This window comes from Mytilus galloprovincialis, chromosome 8 (genome assembly GCF_965363235.1).
Source record: "Mytilus galloprovincialis chromosome 8, xbMytGall1.hap1.1, whole genome shotgun sequence".
NCBI classification, from domain to species: domain Eukaryota; kingdom Metazoa; phylum Mollusca; class Bivalvia; order Mytilida; family Mytilidae; genus Mytilus; species Mytilus galloprovincialis.
In genome coordinates this window covers 28,967,249-28,984,679 of record NC_134845.1, presented here as the reverse complement: position 1 = coordinate 28,984,679, position 17,431 = coordinate 28,967,249, and the positions used below count along the sequence as shown (strand labels likewise).

At 30.1% G+C, this 17,431-nt stretch overlaps 1 protein-coding gene across 4 annotated transcripts in view; it reads right to left on the bottom strand.

Moving 5' to 3' along the window:
* The window catches only part of LOC143085493 (rho GTPase-activating protein 7-like), a 113,201-nt gene that overhangs the window by 42,539 nt on the left and 53,231 nt on the right, over positions 1-17,431 (bottom strand). For all 4 annotated transcript variants that reach the window (XM_076261871.1, XM_076261872.1, XM_076261875.1 and 1 more), the window contains one exon: positions 5,301-5,325. In XM_076261871.1, the coding sequence (XP_076117986.1) occupies positions 5,301-5,325 (25 nt within the window). The remainder of the gene's footprint in view (positions 1-5,300; positions 5,326-17,431) is intronic.

The window sequence follows — 17,431 nt, the reverse complement described above, 5'->3', positions numbered from 1 at the left end:
AGACCTATGAAAATGTAAGGAAAGTCATTTCACAGAAAATAAAAAATTCTCCAAATGTCTAGAATGGTATTTATATAAATATTTCTTTTCAAGAAGGAACATGTGGCGCAGCACAATTGATACTTTTTAGCAGTCATTATCAACAAACATGTGGTTGCACAATATGCTAATTTTTTCAGCAGACTATACAATAGTTTGCATGGCACATGCTTTCATATAAATAAGAAAAACGTTAGGTCTAACATTGTAGAAAGGATAAATGCCTTTATATCTACAAATACGGAATATTGGACAATATCCAACAAAGTTGAAAAAAAATAAAATAAAAAGATTTATCATGTAATAGTCTCTTTTGTAACACTGAACTATGTTTTGATTTAGCAACTCATACTTAAGAGTATTGACAGCCCTTTGAAATACAAGCAATGTTTTACAGTAAAATGTGTCTACCTCTTGAAGAAATACACATAAAACTCAAACATTCCAGCAGAATTCTAAGTACCAAAATGTTCATTTACGTAAGATGCTGCAGAATTATGTAATTATGTAGTTAAATATCCTAAATCACAGAACATTTTAGAAACCAGCATATTAAATCGCTGTTAGTCTTTGATTAAACATCAATTTCTGTAGACTCAATTAATACATCAAAGGACGAATAATTTGGCACCTTTCTAAAGAAATACTATAAATCTTGACAAAATTCAATTAAGTATTAGATAGATCATTACCTCTATTCGAATATACATCAATTAATTCAAAACATATGTTATAGTACTTGAATTCATTACTCATCTAGCTTCCCTTTTTCAAAAATTAAAAACTTTCACTTTATATTGTCCAATTCATCACTTACATACATGTAATGATGACATCTACAAATAATATCCACAAAAAACATTTTTTTGTTCTGTCACTTAATTATTACGCAATCCTGGTATTTTCAAAAAGATAAGCTGATTTATAGATATCTGACTAATTCTTTAATCCAGAAAAGAGATATGTAATCTTAATTAGGCTTATTGTTGTTTATCTAGGGGAGATAACTCATATTAAGTTACACCATAATATCTAACAGTAACAGATATTTATGAACCTCATTTAGATAGTAGTCATAAAGAAAGATACAAAATTCTCCATATTTTCTCATTAATTTGACAACTTTATAATGTTTACATTTACCAGTTTATAGGTTAGAGAGAGTTCCTTCAAAAATAAGTGTTGGCAGTCTTTAAAAGTGATAAATTTATGAGAAAGCACATTTTTTTTATCCTTATTCTGTGTATTTTGCTATCTATTGACAGTAAATTTTAAATTGTATGCAAACATTTTTTTTTAATGTTTCATATCATCTCCATGTGTTCAAAATGTCACAAATATTTTTCAAGCATTTTTTTAAAGGGGCATTTTCAAGACAACAGAGTTCCTTAATATTAATATATAAATATTTTTTTCTTTTTGTTGTTCAATTTTTACAATTTATGCAAGTACTATTTGCTACTGATTATTATGCAATCAAACTTTAAATCCTTATAATCAGCTTTTCTATACATTTAAAGAATTAAAAATTTTGGGAAAATAAAGTGTTTATAAATACCTGCTTGTTTCTTATCTCTTGCTTCTTCAAGTGCAAAATATCTAATTCCTCTTAGTTTTTCACTAAAACTTCGGATCAATTCGTAACGAGCCATTAGAAACAAATGAAATGAAAACTTTTATGACACGAATAATCCAATTATTTCCATGTATTCCAACACTGCTTCTTTCTAAGTTTAAATTTCACATAACATAGTTCACCATGTGAAAAAAAAAAGGTTTCACTTAATCAAAAGAAAAATTCAAATGCAATATTTGTTTCACCTTTCCATACATATAACACAATTAACAAAACTGACACTATACTGAAACATTTCAGTACTCAGAATAATAATTTTCAAGTTCAACATCTGCACAAATTTTTCTGATTCCAAAATATATTCCAGAATAAACACAGCATCACTGAGAGCTCTTAAACCATGTTAACAAACTTAATTACAAGTATCCTTCCGAATGAGTTGTTCAGTTTAAACGCTGACAACAATAGGTGACTAGTTGAACAAGGACCCCCCGTTGTAAATCGGATGAAATGAGACAGCAGATTGTGATGGTCATTATAGAGAGGTGACGTAGGTTTTGTATTTACTCTTCACTATCACTAGCAATACTATCGTTAAATTGAATGACACCGGCACATGAAAGTTGTTAGAAGTCTATCAATGGTAGCTTATTATATCTGAACATTATAAATTTCTGGACAATTGCTGGAAGGTTTCCTAAATGTTATCTTAACGATAAGTTTGAACCCACTCTCAGTAAAGGCTCCCTCTTATCATACTTTTCTAGCAATAGGTTTTGAACAGGTTTATAACAAGGTGTGATTGTAGCCATGCACAGATTATATTTATATAATGAGATGTAACATCACTGAGCTAATTGCTTGTAAAACATAGTATGGGAGGTGGTATTTTAACAAATGGGGAGGAGCTGCAATATACATATAAAAATATGCAATTTTAGTAATTAAAAAATATTCTAGGTGCCAGGAATCTTTAGGCTTATGAAAATGGGTTATGTGTTCAAGTTAAAGATTAACCAAAGTCTATGAAAAAGATTTTGTTATTTTATGATCATTTTATCCAACAACTGTATCTTTTCACTGGAGAACTGTATTAGAAGTTTGATAAACATTGTGTGATATCAGTTGACCTAATGCCCTCATTATAACATGCATGTAATTGGACAGAAAACACCTTTTAAAGGATTCCCCCAAAAGAAGGTTAGATTTTCATTGTTTTACATAACTGATTTCACCTATAGAAGTAAGAGAGACAACTCACTTACAAACCTCATCATGCTTCTCTGTATGAAATTGAAACAATGATCAAATGCAGTGACAGAACCAGCTTTATCATAATGGGAAAGGAGGGAGTATTATCAGGAGGGCTTTCAACAAAAATAATCTCGTTTTTTTATATAGATGTAGACTATTGGTTTTTTCTTTTGAATGGTTTTACAATAGTAATTTTTGGGACCCTTTATAGCTTGCTGTTCAGTGTGAGCCAAGGCTCCATGATAAAGACCGTAGACCTGTTCCCTTTCTGTCCTTAATCAAAACACTGTCCCTCTAGTCATGCTAGTAGGAGTCAAAATGTCCACCCTCAATGCCTCTGGTGATTAATTGACAGAAGCTGCTTTTTAATTTCACCTACATTTCCTGAATAATTTCAATATGCATGAAGTATTTATTTACAAAATGTTTAGCAAAAAATCAATTAGATATAGTAAATAAATTTTCTATGGGAAATTCCAAAAAAATAATCAAAAGTTCATCTTGTTATCCTATGTACACATTTAAATATCTTTTAGCAACAAATTTTCTCATAGGTTATAAGTCTATCATATTTGCAATGGAATTCAAATTAGTCTAATCAAAAAATAAAATAAGAGGTGCACAGTACATATGGTAGGGCAGAATATCTGTCAAGAATGTGCCATTTTCAATTTAAAGAGTCAGGAAATGGGTAAAAACAAAGATCTGGTTTGTTTGAGTAATGACATTATGGCATCTGTAGATAACACATGCAAGATTGAATTTCTGACTTGTATTAAATAGCGCTCATTGGTGAATAAACATATCAACAAAGTTTTTTTTTATATCAAACAATATCACAATATAAATGATGCACATTATAATACACTGCTTAATTCAATTAATTCATGATCTTGCATGCCAGCTAGAAAAATATCCCAGGTGTAATGATGCAAGAACACCATTTAAGGGAAATAACTCTGAAACAATAGAAGGTCATGTGATTTACAACTTATTGGTCAAACAAATATGAATAGGATCATTTCTTATTTATGGGTTTAAAAACCACACCTTGAATCAATATCTGTTAATATCTTGGAAATTATATACATTTATCAATATATAGATCATTTTAGTGTTTAAAATCAACGAGCAAATAACAACAGGAATTCAAATTAAATCAACATTGACAATAAGGAAATACTTTGTTTGTAACACAATATTTTACTGACTGAAAACATTAAAAGGGTGCTACAATTTGATACAGGTTTCATTAAAAACTATTTATTTTTGTCCATGTTTCTGTTTTATTTGGCATTTTTATGATATACATCTTACAGAAACTTTATAAGTTTGCTGTCTGTTTTCTCTTTACAGTCAATATTGTCAAATAATGTTGTGCAATCAGAAGATTATGAATAAACAAAGTGTTCCATGATGAATCTACATTTATCCTTGACTTTTGTCGTTGAGAGGTTGAGTGTTCCAGATGAGAGTAATCCAGGAAAGTGCTTTGGACTTATAGACTCAGTATAAAAATTCTATTTGCAGAAATGTTGGACACGATTTATCAGGTATTGCCAGAACACACAACAAAATAAGGACAACAACGGAATGTGTTTCTTTCGGGATGAGATGTGAACCTATTGATACCAGCTAGCCACTGTACTTAAATGGTTTACATTAAAATCGTCCAGTAAACTAAGTGACATTACAAATGAATCACCGTGTTTACCAACTGTCCAAAATATCTATGTTTATCAACTAAGAACAAGTCCTTTATTTATTTACACTTCCAAGTTTGTCATCATAAATTAGTCCTTTATTTACATACACAAGTATAAAAAGTCAATTAAAGCTAAGAAAAAACACATCTTCAAAGATCCTCAAATCTCATAAAAACACTAAACACTTGTTGGATATAAAACAAAGAGATTTACATGCAATTAAGATATGTACATGTAAGTACTATACCAAGGACAGACTATAATCTTGATGTCTGAAGCAGTAGGGTACATGTATGTTATGCTGTTTCAGACACGTATCCATTTGCAGTATCTCACTGAATAGATGTAACTTTTTTATTTGTTACTTTATTTTTAAGAGCTTAATAATTCAGGAAATAATAAATTAAAACATGTGTTGTTTTTGTTGTTGACAGGTTTCCTTTTTTTTAATAATTATCTCCCTTATTTACATTTCTAGGATACCCCATTCTTTTTGACTGAGTTTGAGTTGTAAATTTTTATGCTTATTGAATACATGGTACACAGTGGCGGATGCAAGGGGGGGTTTCCGGGGGTTGGAACCCCCCTTTTTTTTGGACAATCAATGCATGGGAGCATATAGTTGGAACCCCCCCCCTTTACTCTGGGTTGGGAACCCCCCCCCCCCCCCCCTTTTTTAAAATGGCTGGATCCGCCACTGGTACATGTGTATAAATAATACATACCCACTTCTTTGGCTGGTTTCAGCTTCTAAAATGAAATAAAAAACACTGAATAAGACATGTCAGTTATAAAATTGTACAAGGTAGCATTAAGTACATGCCACAATAGAGTGGCATAACCAGATGTTTCGGATGTCAGTTATAATATTGCACAACATAGCATCAAGTACATGCCACAAAAGAATGGCATAACCTGAGGTTCAGGTGGTGAACTAGGTATGCATATATAAACTAGTTACTCAGTCCTTGTCTGCTCCAAAAGATCCTTAAAAATGGCAAAATGTTACAAGTCATCACTGCCGACTAAATATGAAATCATTCAAGTTTAGAAGTATAATAAATAAATAGTAAAGAACAGTTTTAAGTTAATTTGAAAATTTTGAAGTATCTGACAAAGTCAAAAAGTGTTCACATATTACAACTCATCACTGTTAAGTTCATCTGTTGCTGATCAAAGATGATGTCATTCATTTCTGTTCAGTAAAGTTTTGTGACCAATATATGTTAGACAAAAGAATAGACAGACAAAATTAATGCAATAAAGCCCCTATTCTAAGAGTGGGGTTTACTTTTGTTCTTAGTCAATGGCATAAGGTCTGGTCCGAGTTTGTCATATTGTCACGTACAAATATCATTCTTAACTTTGAACATAGATGTATAAACCCCTATACATCCAAGCTTTGAACATAGATGTATAAACCCCTATACATCCAAGCTTTGAACAAGCAAAACCGCAATTGATAAATTTAAAATAAACAATCATTTATAAATCAACTTAGAATTAAAGAAAGGATGTTAAGAATTTCAAGAACTCTTGTTTGAAATAACCATTATGTAATATTTGTTTAAAATGTGTTGTACAACCCTGAAATGTTTAAATTTGCAGCGTATGTAAACTTGCAGCTTTCAACTGACTTTTACTTGTGATTAAAAGTAAGATAAAAGTCAAACTTGTTTTTGAAAAGAAAGTTTAGTACTATTTACACTTAGAACTAATGCAAATTTGGATGATAAATAAGCTTTTCACACTTGATCTTCATAAATCTACAAATACCACAGCAATTCTAACACTTCAAGGTAAAATACTTCCGAGATATATCAATATAAAAGAACTCAAAACACAGAATGCACATGAAAACATGACTAAAATTACAAGAAGCTAAATGTCCTGTTTTCATTTTACAAAATATTTCAAACTTTTCATGTTTGAAGAGTTTTGTGGATCTATTATACTCAAAGATGTTAAAGTTTGGTTATCAATATTTCTCCCTGCAAAATGTTGTCTGTTGAACAGATTTCTGATCCTTCCTTCAACTTTTTCTACAAAACTACAGGACTCAAACTTTCCCATTTAAAATTCAGTCTTTATACACAGAAAACAATTAAAGTAACTTCAACAGCTTTCTTGGTAACATTTTTCACTTGCTAGAATAAATCATAGTTATATTGAGATTGTTAGTTTGTTCATGCCTTCTGTAGAAGTCTGTCTAAATCTATATATCGTCAACAATTAAACAGTTATCAATACAATTTGTTGGTCTCCATTAAAATTGCCTCCCCCTGAAGTTTAAACATTGTAAATAAGTCTAATAGAGATTATCAATGATCTTTAATGAATCTACTCCCCCATTGTCAATAAACTTTTTCTGTACTGATTCACCGAAATTTTATCAAACTTTATTTTAAAAATCTCCTAATTGAATTATTTGCATGGTTTGTGAAGGAAAATGTCTTGGAACATTCTGAAACTTCAAACTGTTGTACAAGTTTGTCTACTCTGATGATATCGAAGGGTGGAAAAACTTTGGTATATTTAAACAATCCTTTTTTCGTGTCCTAATCTGCCAATCAGCAAGGTGACATAATGTATTTACTTTCCATGAAAACATTTGTAACCTATCACTTAATCTGCGATCACATTATTGTCAAACAATCTTACAAATACATTTTAGTTACCCATGCATTTGCACATTCAGCAATTTTAATGAAAATGCTTTTAAGAATGAACACTCCAATAATCAAAGAAGTTGTATTCATTCATAAGAATATGTTATTTCAGTGTCTTTAAAACTTCACAACGTAAAAGACCACTTTAGATGTAAACTGTAATTGAATGTTGAAAAAAGTTTTTCCACTACAGGGTGTTTCCCCTTTGCTATTTATATATACTTGTCAAAAGAGCATTAATATTGGGAAAACAAAATGAAACAAAAGTCCTTTTTTGTATTTGAATTTTTGTATTTCTATATCATGCATGTAACTATAGCAAATAATGTATTTGTACTTTAAAACTTTTTCTTTTTTTCTTTTTTGCAATTTCTATAACAGAGAATGATTAAGCAAAAAAACTTTAAAATGTGACCTTTTGTCCATGTTCTACTCAAGTTTGGATCAAAATTTCATTCTCTCTAACTTTTTAACTATTTGCTATATTGATATTTTGTATTGGTAAGGCGGAGTTGTATCTGAATATCTCTGCATGACTTTTCGTCAAGTACTAAATTAAGAAGCTAGATATTTGATTTGCTAAAGGAATTTCAGGCTAGTTTTATCTGTTTTGTAAAGATCTCATGTATGAGGTACACTTTTAAAGGCAAATTAGGTTTATTATCTTAAAATAGAATGCTATATTGCAATAATGATTATATCAATTCAAAAGTTCAATTTCATTAATCTATAATTCACATCAACAAGATGAATGCTTGTAATAATGAGATGACATAAGGTTCTGATGTTTTCTTTTAAAACTAATACATTATAACTTTTGTCCGTTAAAATCAGGGTCATCTCCCAAGCTTGAAGAAAGGCTACATGGCGATGAAAAATTTAAAAACAAAAAAGTGTAAGAAACAGTAAAAAACTCACTCTGTATTTATTGACTTACTTTAAGTGAAGGTTTATCCATAATACTCTATACCTCTATACAAACAACTCAGGTCTAAAACAAGCAACATTCCTTATGAGGACTAAACATAAATAGGCCAAAATACCTCCTAAGGTCTCCAATATGGTCTAAATGTGCCCATGGGATATAAACAATACGGATATAGAATTTTTGATACCACCTTAGACTACACCCCCTCAGAATAAAGACAGTACTTACAACCCAAGGTTACCACCCTGCAAGGTTAATGTCTGCCAATTCTTATTGACCTATAACCCTGTTTTGTCTTATGAAAAGGAGACACCATATAAGGTTTCAAAACAGTACCAAATATTGAAAGTATGTCAGACTGTAATGAACCATAGAAGATTTATACAGGATTATTATTTAGAGCTGTCATATTGGGTATAAATCTTAACACACCTGGTAAAACACTAGTAAAAGAACTCTACAAATTAGATTACAATTATTAGCAGCCGACTTTGCTGCTCGGTCAAATTCCACAAGATCAAACAATACCAACTTACATACCAAAAATTCGAATATTGAAGATTCATTGTTATTCATGGGGTCCCAATTTTCGTTGATTTTGTGGTTAAAGGTAGATCAATTAAAATATTCAACCATGTATACCATTTTTTACAAGATTGTATGCATTTGACTAATGTCCAAATCTATGAAATGAAATATCCATGACAGGAAAACACATTTTACTTCAATCAAAGAAAATTGAAAGCTACAAAAACATAAAATTCCACAGTTACTAAGAAAATTTACATCATGAGTAAAACGCAATTTGATTTCAGGTCTACACTAGATTTCTTCTCCACTGTAGATATGGTGTAAAAGAAAAATGTTTAAAGCTACATCACAGGAATAAAGTGAGCTAACACATCAACAAGAATGGGAATTAATTCACACCATCAAAGAGAGTTAAATCCCTTTATAAACCTAGCAATGCATGCAAACATTCATGTCAAGTGTCAACCAAAAATTTGGTTTTTAAATAAGGAAGCTGATTTTGCAGGTGTGAAAATCAATATAGACAACAATTATATTGTTCCTAAAAGATCTAAAGACTTGATAATAATAGAGTGATTGACAGATACAAAGGTTTTTATATAAGTAATATTTACAGGTTAAAGACATACTTAACCACAGCCTAGGTACTTGCATTGTTAGTTTGACATTATCAGAAGTTTGAGTACAAAGTTTATTGGTACAAAAGGAAGGGTGGATAATAGACTATTTTCCAGTATCAGAAAAAAACAAAGATAAAACTTTTTATAAAAGATATATATAAAGATCTATTAAAGAACAGAAACAGAAAACAAACCATAGAACAAGATTTAAATGCAGGCGTGAATTGAAGAGTTTCTATAAAATTAGCACTGATGCATTATTAATGTCATTGTTCTTTCTAAGATTTAAATTCTAAAGATCAATTTGTATGCAGTAAGATATGTGAAATAAGTGCAAGCCTTGGATAGAAAAAAGGTGCAGATACACAAGTAACGTAATTTTAACCGTTTCATTTAAAATTGCAATCCAAATTCACAATGTATTGAATATGATTAGGGAAAAGATGTGGCCCTCATCGGCCATGCACTTAAATGACACAGCAACAGCATATAACAAAAATGACCAAAAGATATCTAGAGGGCTAATTTTAAGTACATAAGATCTTAGGTATTCAGATAGTCACTCTTTAACTCAGATACTGAGCAAATGAGAGTCTGATTCCAGGTATGCAAGAACCAGGTAAGCCGTGGGTAACATTTATAAACAATTCAAGCAATTTGACACAAAGCCAAACATATGTGACTGTAACCTTCATGGTCTTACAAAAATTACCTTGACTTAAGCAATTACAGAAAATTTAAGAATAATAAGAATTCTACTTAAAACAGATTTCATGCTAAATTTCATCAAAATATTTACCCTTTGTTATATTACTTAATATAAATTTGATCAAATTCAATTCAAATATTTTAAGGAATTAACTCTTAATTCAATACAAAAATATTTATTTGCGAGTATAAAAAGGTTAAATCTATTATCTAAAATGATTAACAATTTACCAAACATGTACATGATATTATGCAGCGAATTTGTGTAACATGCCGATTTCCATTCAATGAAAAAAGTTTTTTCTTGGTCCGTGTAACTTCCAAATTAAAAATTGCTAATAGCACAATAAATCTGCAATAAGTAGGTGCATTTCCCCATGACCAAACTGAACTTTAATCTTTGTCAAATCCCAAATAAGCCTCTTACTGCACTTAGTGTTTATTTTGCTTTCACATTTTTCTGCTGAAGGTCAAAATATCTCTAAAATTAGTTCTCTGCCATTAAAAACTTAGTGCCATGACGCCTACAGAGTGCTGAAAGTGGCATAAAATTAACAATCAATCAATCTTATATTCTGTTTTCTATTAATAACATAATAATGGTATCTCTATATATATTTCCTTGGGTCAATATGTAATAATAACCTTAAAATCGTCTTTTATAAAAATAAATCCCAGCCCATAGCTTAGACTCCCATATATAGAACAAGAGGCTGTCACAACGACAGCAAACCGGATTTATTAACATTTATTTGTGTCCTGGCAATATCACAAGAACCATAACTGATGAACGAAGAAAGTGAAAATCATCAATATCAAATTTGACCTCCATTTTGTCATCAGTATCAACATATTAATTAAAATTTTAAAAGGTTTGGTTGAACGGTTCATGAGTAAATGCACGGACACAACATTCTTTAAACTTTCAAGAACCATAACTCCAGAACGGTAAAAGTCAAAATCGTCATTGTTGAACTTGACCTCCATTTTGTTGTCAGAAACAACATATTAAAATTTTAAAAGGTTTGGTTGAACTCTTCATGAGTAAATGCACGGACAACATTTGGTTGCCGCCCGCCCGCCCGCCGTACATCCCCAAATCAATAACCAACATTTTTGACACAAAAATCCGGTTAAAAATTACAATGACAGTGTTTTACAATTTTCATGTCACAATTTGTGTCAAACACTGTTGATTTTGTCCCATGGAGAAAGTTTAGAGCTTTCCGACAAAAAAGACAAATATTTGAATTTCTGATGGAAAACATATGTATACAAATAACTTAATCCTAAAACAATTTTTGTATATCTGGTATAATCGGTAGTTTTAGTCACTTGACGTTGATAAAACTTCGTAGGAGGTATAAACGCTGTCATTTTCATCTTAACTTAGTCTTTGTGACTATCATAGTGCAAGCTTAAGAGAGTCAAGTAATATATAAGCAAACTTTATTGTGAAAATCAAACATTCAAATCATGAAATGTTAGCGATCATAAAGATAAAACCTATACAAGTGATCTAATTTTGTTTAAATTTTGTATTAATGTTTTGTACAAAGTGGTTTTTGGTATATAAAATTTTGAAAATAAAACTGTTGAAAGTTAATCCTCAATAAACTGTGTTTTGCAAAGTAGGAGTGGAGATTGGATATAAAAAGATAATTTAAACTTTTCTAAGTCAGAATCTGATTCAAGAAATACAGCAAGAACAGATAACTCTTTATTATGAATGCATTTAATGCTGACTTTTGTATTATGTATAAGGGCAAGTATACATATGTTTTCATATACAGTACAAACCAAGGATAATGTTTAACCACACTTTAATTTTCATTTGAAGTTTGTACTTTATTAATATCACTTTTAGATGCAATCTCATTTCCTAACTTGAATGAAATAAGAACAAGTTTATCAATGAAAATTTTAACCAATTAACTATACTAAAATTTTAACTTTTTGGAATTCCAAAGTGTACAAAAATGAAGTCATTGTTCGATACGAAATTAGTCTTGCAATACTTTAAGATTATTTCATAGATCTTAAAAGTTTAATGCAAAGTTCAATGAAAAAGCATTCTGTGTATAAAATCAGATTATAAATATTTTATTTTGAAAGATATATTTAAATGACATTTGTTTAAGCAGGTTTACTGCAGATTTGTGAATATTAAGCTTACATTACAATATAAAACTTTTGACATTAAGAGTTCAACATTTTAAAGGACATTCTACTTTATGCACATGTTTTGAGACTATATTTTTGCTGTGAACTGTTGATTTTGTATAAGAATGTTCATGCTAACAAAGATTTTTATTTGGTATTCATTTTCAATGTTCTCAAATACCAACCCAGCTTAATCTTTTATACTGTACCAAGTGAATCCACCTTACAATTCTAAGACCAATATTGACATAGTGTTTAAAGCAAATATGTTTTTCTGTGCTGGAATGTATCCGAACATGACTTTATATATATATACAAAAGGTTTATAACTTCTTGTTTTGAAAAATAATGACAAAAATATTAATAACGATTGGAAACATGTCAATAAAATGAAAGAAAATGTACGTCAATGTTTCTGACTTTGGTAAACAGACAAGTATCGGCAGATCTTTTTATAATTTTAACGTTCCAGAAATAGTTAAAACTAGTCAGCCACCTATTGTTGAAGAGATAGATGTTATAAACATTAAACAAAAGCTGCAGAAAAAGAATACAGGCAAATGAAAAGAGAAATAAAGGAGGCTGAACTTTAAGGTGAAAAATAAGTCAGCAATAAATAAAAAAAATTCTAACAATCTAGAATGTCCTCAAATTTCCCTTAAAATCAAAATGAAAGCAATTTATTCTCAACAGCTTTGCATATGCCTAATTTCTATATTACATTATTACAGCTGAGGACCATATCAAATCAAAATGGCAAATATTAGATATATTTCTAACCAAAAGTGGTTAGAAAAAATTATCCTATAAAGAATAAAAATTCTTTGACTGCTTTAAATGTGAAGTTACCCTAGTAAGTGATAAAGCTAAAGGGTTTCTGTTTTACTTTTCACCAAATTAATCAATATTTTCAGGACTATTCATCTGCCTGCAATTTCATTGAAACTGAATATATTCAAAAGTGAAACACGAAATTTGTTACATCAAATAAAGGCAACATTACTGTTAAAAAGTCATAAATTGATCAGGGTTTCAAACCAAAACAGAGGGTCGAAACAATCAAATACAAGAAGAAAACAATGGAATACAAAAACACTGAAGTGCAACAAAAACAAACGCCAAAGCAGATTCTATTCAGGCCAGAAACAAATTGGAAAGTATTTCCGGACCAGTTACAAGATTCTTGACTTTCGACAGGTAACAAATATATATGTGATTAAGAAAAGTTAGTTATGTTTAAGATCTTTTATCATGCTGTGATACAAAATAATTGGATCATAATAAAAGATAAGGAGATTTGTCATAAATACAAATGAGACTATTGAAATATCCATAAAGACCAATGGACAAAGTGCCATGACTTGCAATTGTGAAGTCATATTTTGACACTCTCTTAAAAAGCCAAATCTCCTGCTTTCAGAATACTCTAAGAACTGAGATTTTCTAGCTTAGAAAACTGAAGAGGTGTCAAAACTTAAAACTCCAATAAAGTTACGTAATATTATAAATAATCATTACAAATATATAAAATATTGACACATTTTAAGATCTATATATCCTCTTAAAATGTACTTCACATAGTCAATACCATAATGACAAAAAGAGATTTATTTAAAAATATTTAATCTTTGTAGTAAAACCTACGGAAATATTGTCAGTAATGTCAAAGAGGGTACCTGTTAATTTGACGATTCAAACATAGTGGGTCACATGGTTGTGAACTACAAACAACCGTCCATGACAAAACTAGGATACCTTGATCTTTCAGGACACTGTGACATTGTATCGAACCAATAGAGTGCGTCTAACGGAATTTTAATTGTATAAATATTATCAACACCTCACTTGAAGACATAAACAGTTTTGACCATTATTCAACAAAAATGTATACAACAGACGAAATTAGAACTGATTTGTTTTATATTTTGGTTGAGAGTATAAACTAGGGCAACTGGAATCTTCAGACCTTGAAACAATAAGAACAAGAAATACTGAGAGAAATTTAAGAAAAAGAAATTCAATCTATCATTTATTTTTAATGGCAATAAACCTCACATGGTTGCCCTTTACCTGTGAACTAAAATAAAATTGTGAAGAGGACAGCTACATACATAATTAGAAGACATTTTATTTCAAGGTTAAAAATTCAAGGTTAAAAAACAGACAAATCTAAATGTTGTCAAAGCACCAGCCTTATTCAAAGTGTTTCCAGTCTGCACCAAAAACTTTTTTCAACTACTAGTCCGAAGACCAATATTCTGACATATTTCTTATTGGTCAAAACAATGTTTTGCAAAAACTAGCTAGTTCAAATGAAATTTTACTAGTCTCTGGCATTGGACTAGTGGCTAACCACCATGCAGACTGTGTTTCACACAAATATGGCAAAGAAAATAACTGGTGGAGAGGAGTTTGAACTTCTATGCTGTAATGATTATTAAGAAAATGCAGGAACTTTTTCAAGGTTTCCTTTGTGCTATAATCTATTCCCACAGAAATGTAGACTTTCAAAGAGATAAATCATGCTATAAATTAAACATATAAAAGGGAAAAAGATTTAAAAAAAAATGGAACATATTCACTTTTTAGACATATTCTACATATATGTTCTATATATATACACTTTTTAGTTGCAAATTCTTGACCCCAATTCCTAAAATGAAGATTATATAATCTGAATTGTAAATATCAAATTCCAGGTACAACCAATATGTTCCAAAACTTATTCTCAGGAAAAACCTACATTGTTCAATATAAATTCTAATTTACATTTTTAAGTAAACTGAAGATTTTACAATAAATAAATAACATAACTTCCATCTAAAATGTTCAGTAAAACAACTAGAGGAAAAGTAAATTTACCTTCAAAAGACCTATCATAAACATCCATATAAATGATCACTCCATTCCCAAATAAAAAACTTTCTTCACTGTCTGTCAAACCAGTTATTTTGATAGGCTTTGAACTGTTATAGCTCACCTGACATTTTCTATTATTTTCTTCTCAGTGACAATATTAAAATCCTATTGTTCACTAAATATCACAACAGTAGTGTTAATAAAATGTCATTTACTATTGAATAGTGTGACTTAATGTTCAGTGATTAAATAATGACAGATAATAGTCATCAGAGTAATTTACCTGATCAATCAGGTATATTATATGACAAGAAAAAAAACAACAATAAAACTTACTTGCAACTTTTTCTTTGTTGGTGTGAAAATGAAAGACAGTGATCGGAAGACGTAACATAAATCTGTTAAACTGTCATCATCCATTTTTACAATTTGTAAACTGTTAGTTCCATACAACTCAAAAATAATGATGTCACATGGCCATGATCTGGCGCAACAAGTTCAAATTTTTGTTTCGATTTGAAAATCTAGGACAAATGACCATCACATTATTGTCCAAACACACTGACCGCCTTTCTATTTAATAACAAACAAACTACGAAAGTTTACAAGATCCTGAGATAAAATCTCTTAAAAACCAAGATAAACTAGGTAGGAAACTCTGCTTTTATCAAAGTTTTCACCTGAACGGGATTGATCCATTTAATTCAAGGGTGGCAACCCTGGGTAACAAAGCTCTTTAGTATTGATTTGGTCAAGGTGCACAAAACATTCTTGTGTTTAAATTGTTTTCTGTCTTACAAACATTTAATTGATTATGCTCCTCTGCAATACACATCTATATGAAACAGATATTTTATTTCTAATGCATAAAATTAAACCAAATTTTCTAAAAGTAAATATAAATTTTATTCCTTTTTCTTTCCCTTTTAAAATGAAATAAGAAAGTTTAAAAAAAAATTGTACATTTGCTTTTTCTTTTAATTCTCAGAATTAAAATGCCACAATAAAGTGTGACAGACTTCATAAATATGCACACCTAAGATTATGCATTATGTATTGTAAGGCAGTACTTAAAGACCTTTCTTGATGAAACTACCCTGTGCTGGCAATAAATCTGCATACTCTAAGTGATTTTTTTTACTTCCCCTGACCAATGATGAGGATTGACTAATAAAAATGTTTTTTTTGTGTTTTTTTTTTATATTTGTAAAAACAGTCCACAATTCAGATTGTCAACAGTTTTGCAAAGCCATTCAAAGTATGTTTACACTGGGTTAATTTAACTTTCATCTATACAAAAACTTCTTTTTTGCATGTTGAATAACATGAGATGTAGGTATACTTTAATAAGACTTGAACCACTTGACACCAAAGACATTTAGAGGTCAACATATGGTGTTCAATAGTCACCTATACAATTGCTCTAAATAAGCCACAAAAAGTGGAGAAGTAAATAAATCTAATGAACCTTTCAAAGATCTGACATCAATATCAAATTCGTCAAAATGACAGAAAACATTATATATTTGTAACAAAAGTCAACCATTGTTGAGGTTTCACCGGGAACTGAGAACTTAGTGGCCGAGTTAAACTTAATAAAAAAAAATTAATCCTACACTTGTCCTCGACCCAATAACGTCTTTGATCTGTTGGAAAACTATTCCTTGTTAGCTTATGAGCCCTTATAGGTAATGCAAGATATTTGTTTTAGGGAAATGAAATTTTGTTACAAGGCAACCATTCTTTGAGTGCATGTTTTACTTACTATGAAATCAGATGGAAATCAACGTTGACTTGTTAAAAGTGCATCATTTATAATGAGTCATTTTGATATCAATTTTAATGATCTTAAATTAACATAATAATGATATTGTTTGTATGATTCAATCTACTCATCTCAGCAGCTTCTGGCCACAAATATTTACTTTTATACAAAACATAATTATCTTTTTGAAGAAATAAACTTGATCACTTGCACTTATCTGTAACCAAATCATTAAATTACAAAGAGAATATTATCACTTTGGTTTTTATTTCAAAGCATTTTTTGACATTGGGAAAGAGTAAATTATCACTTGATAAATGAGTATCATTCTTTGTGGTCCCCCTCCTTTATAATCTTTCAATGATGAGGAAATTGTAAATCTTTCAGTTAATATTTTTTTTTTTTTTTTAATAGTACAGGAAATTGAAAAAGTAAGCTGCACTGATGTTATTTGTGAAACCGGAGAGCATGAATTTCATTATAAAATTGCTTGTCTACCTAAACTCCAACCCGGGACCTCTGTGTAACAAGACAGTGTGTATACCAACTGAGCTTAATAAGTACTTCCTTAGCTCAAATGCTTATGGCTGATTTAAAGTATCTACCACATTTA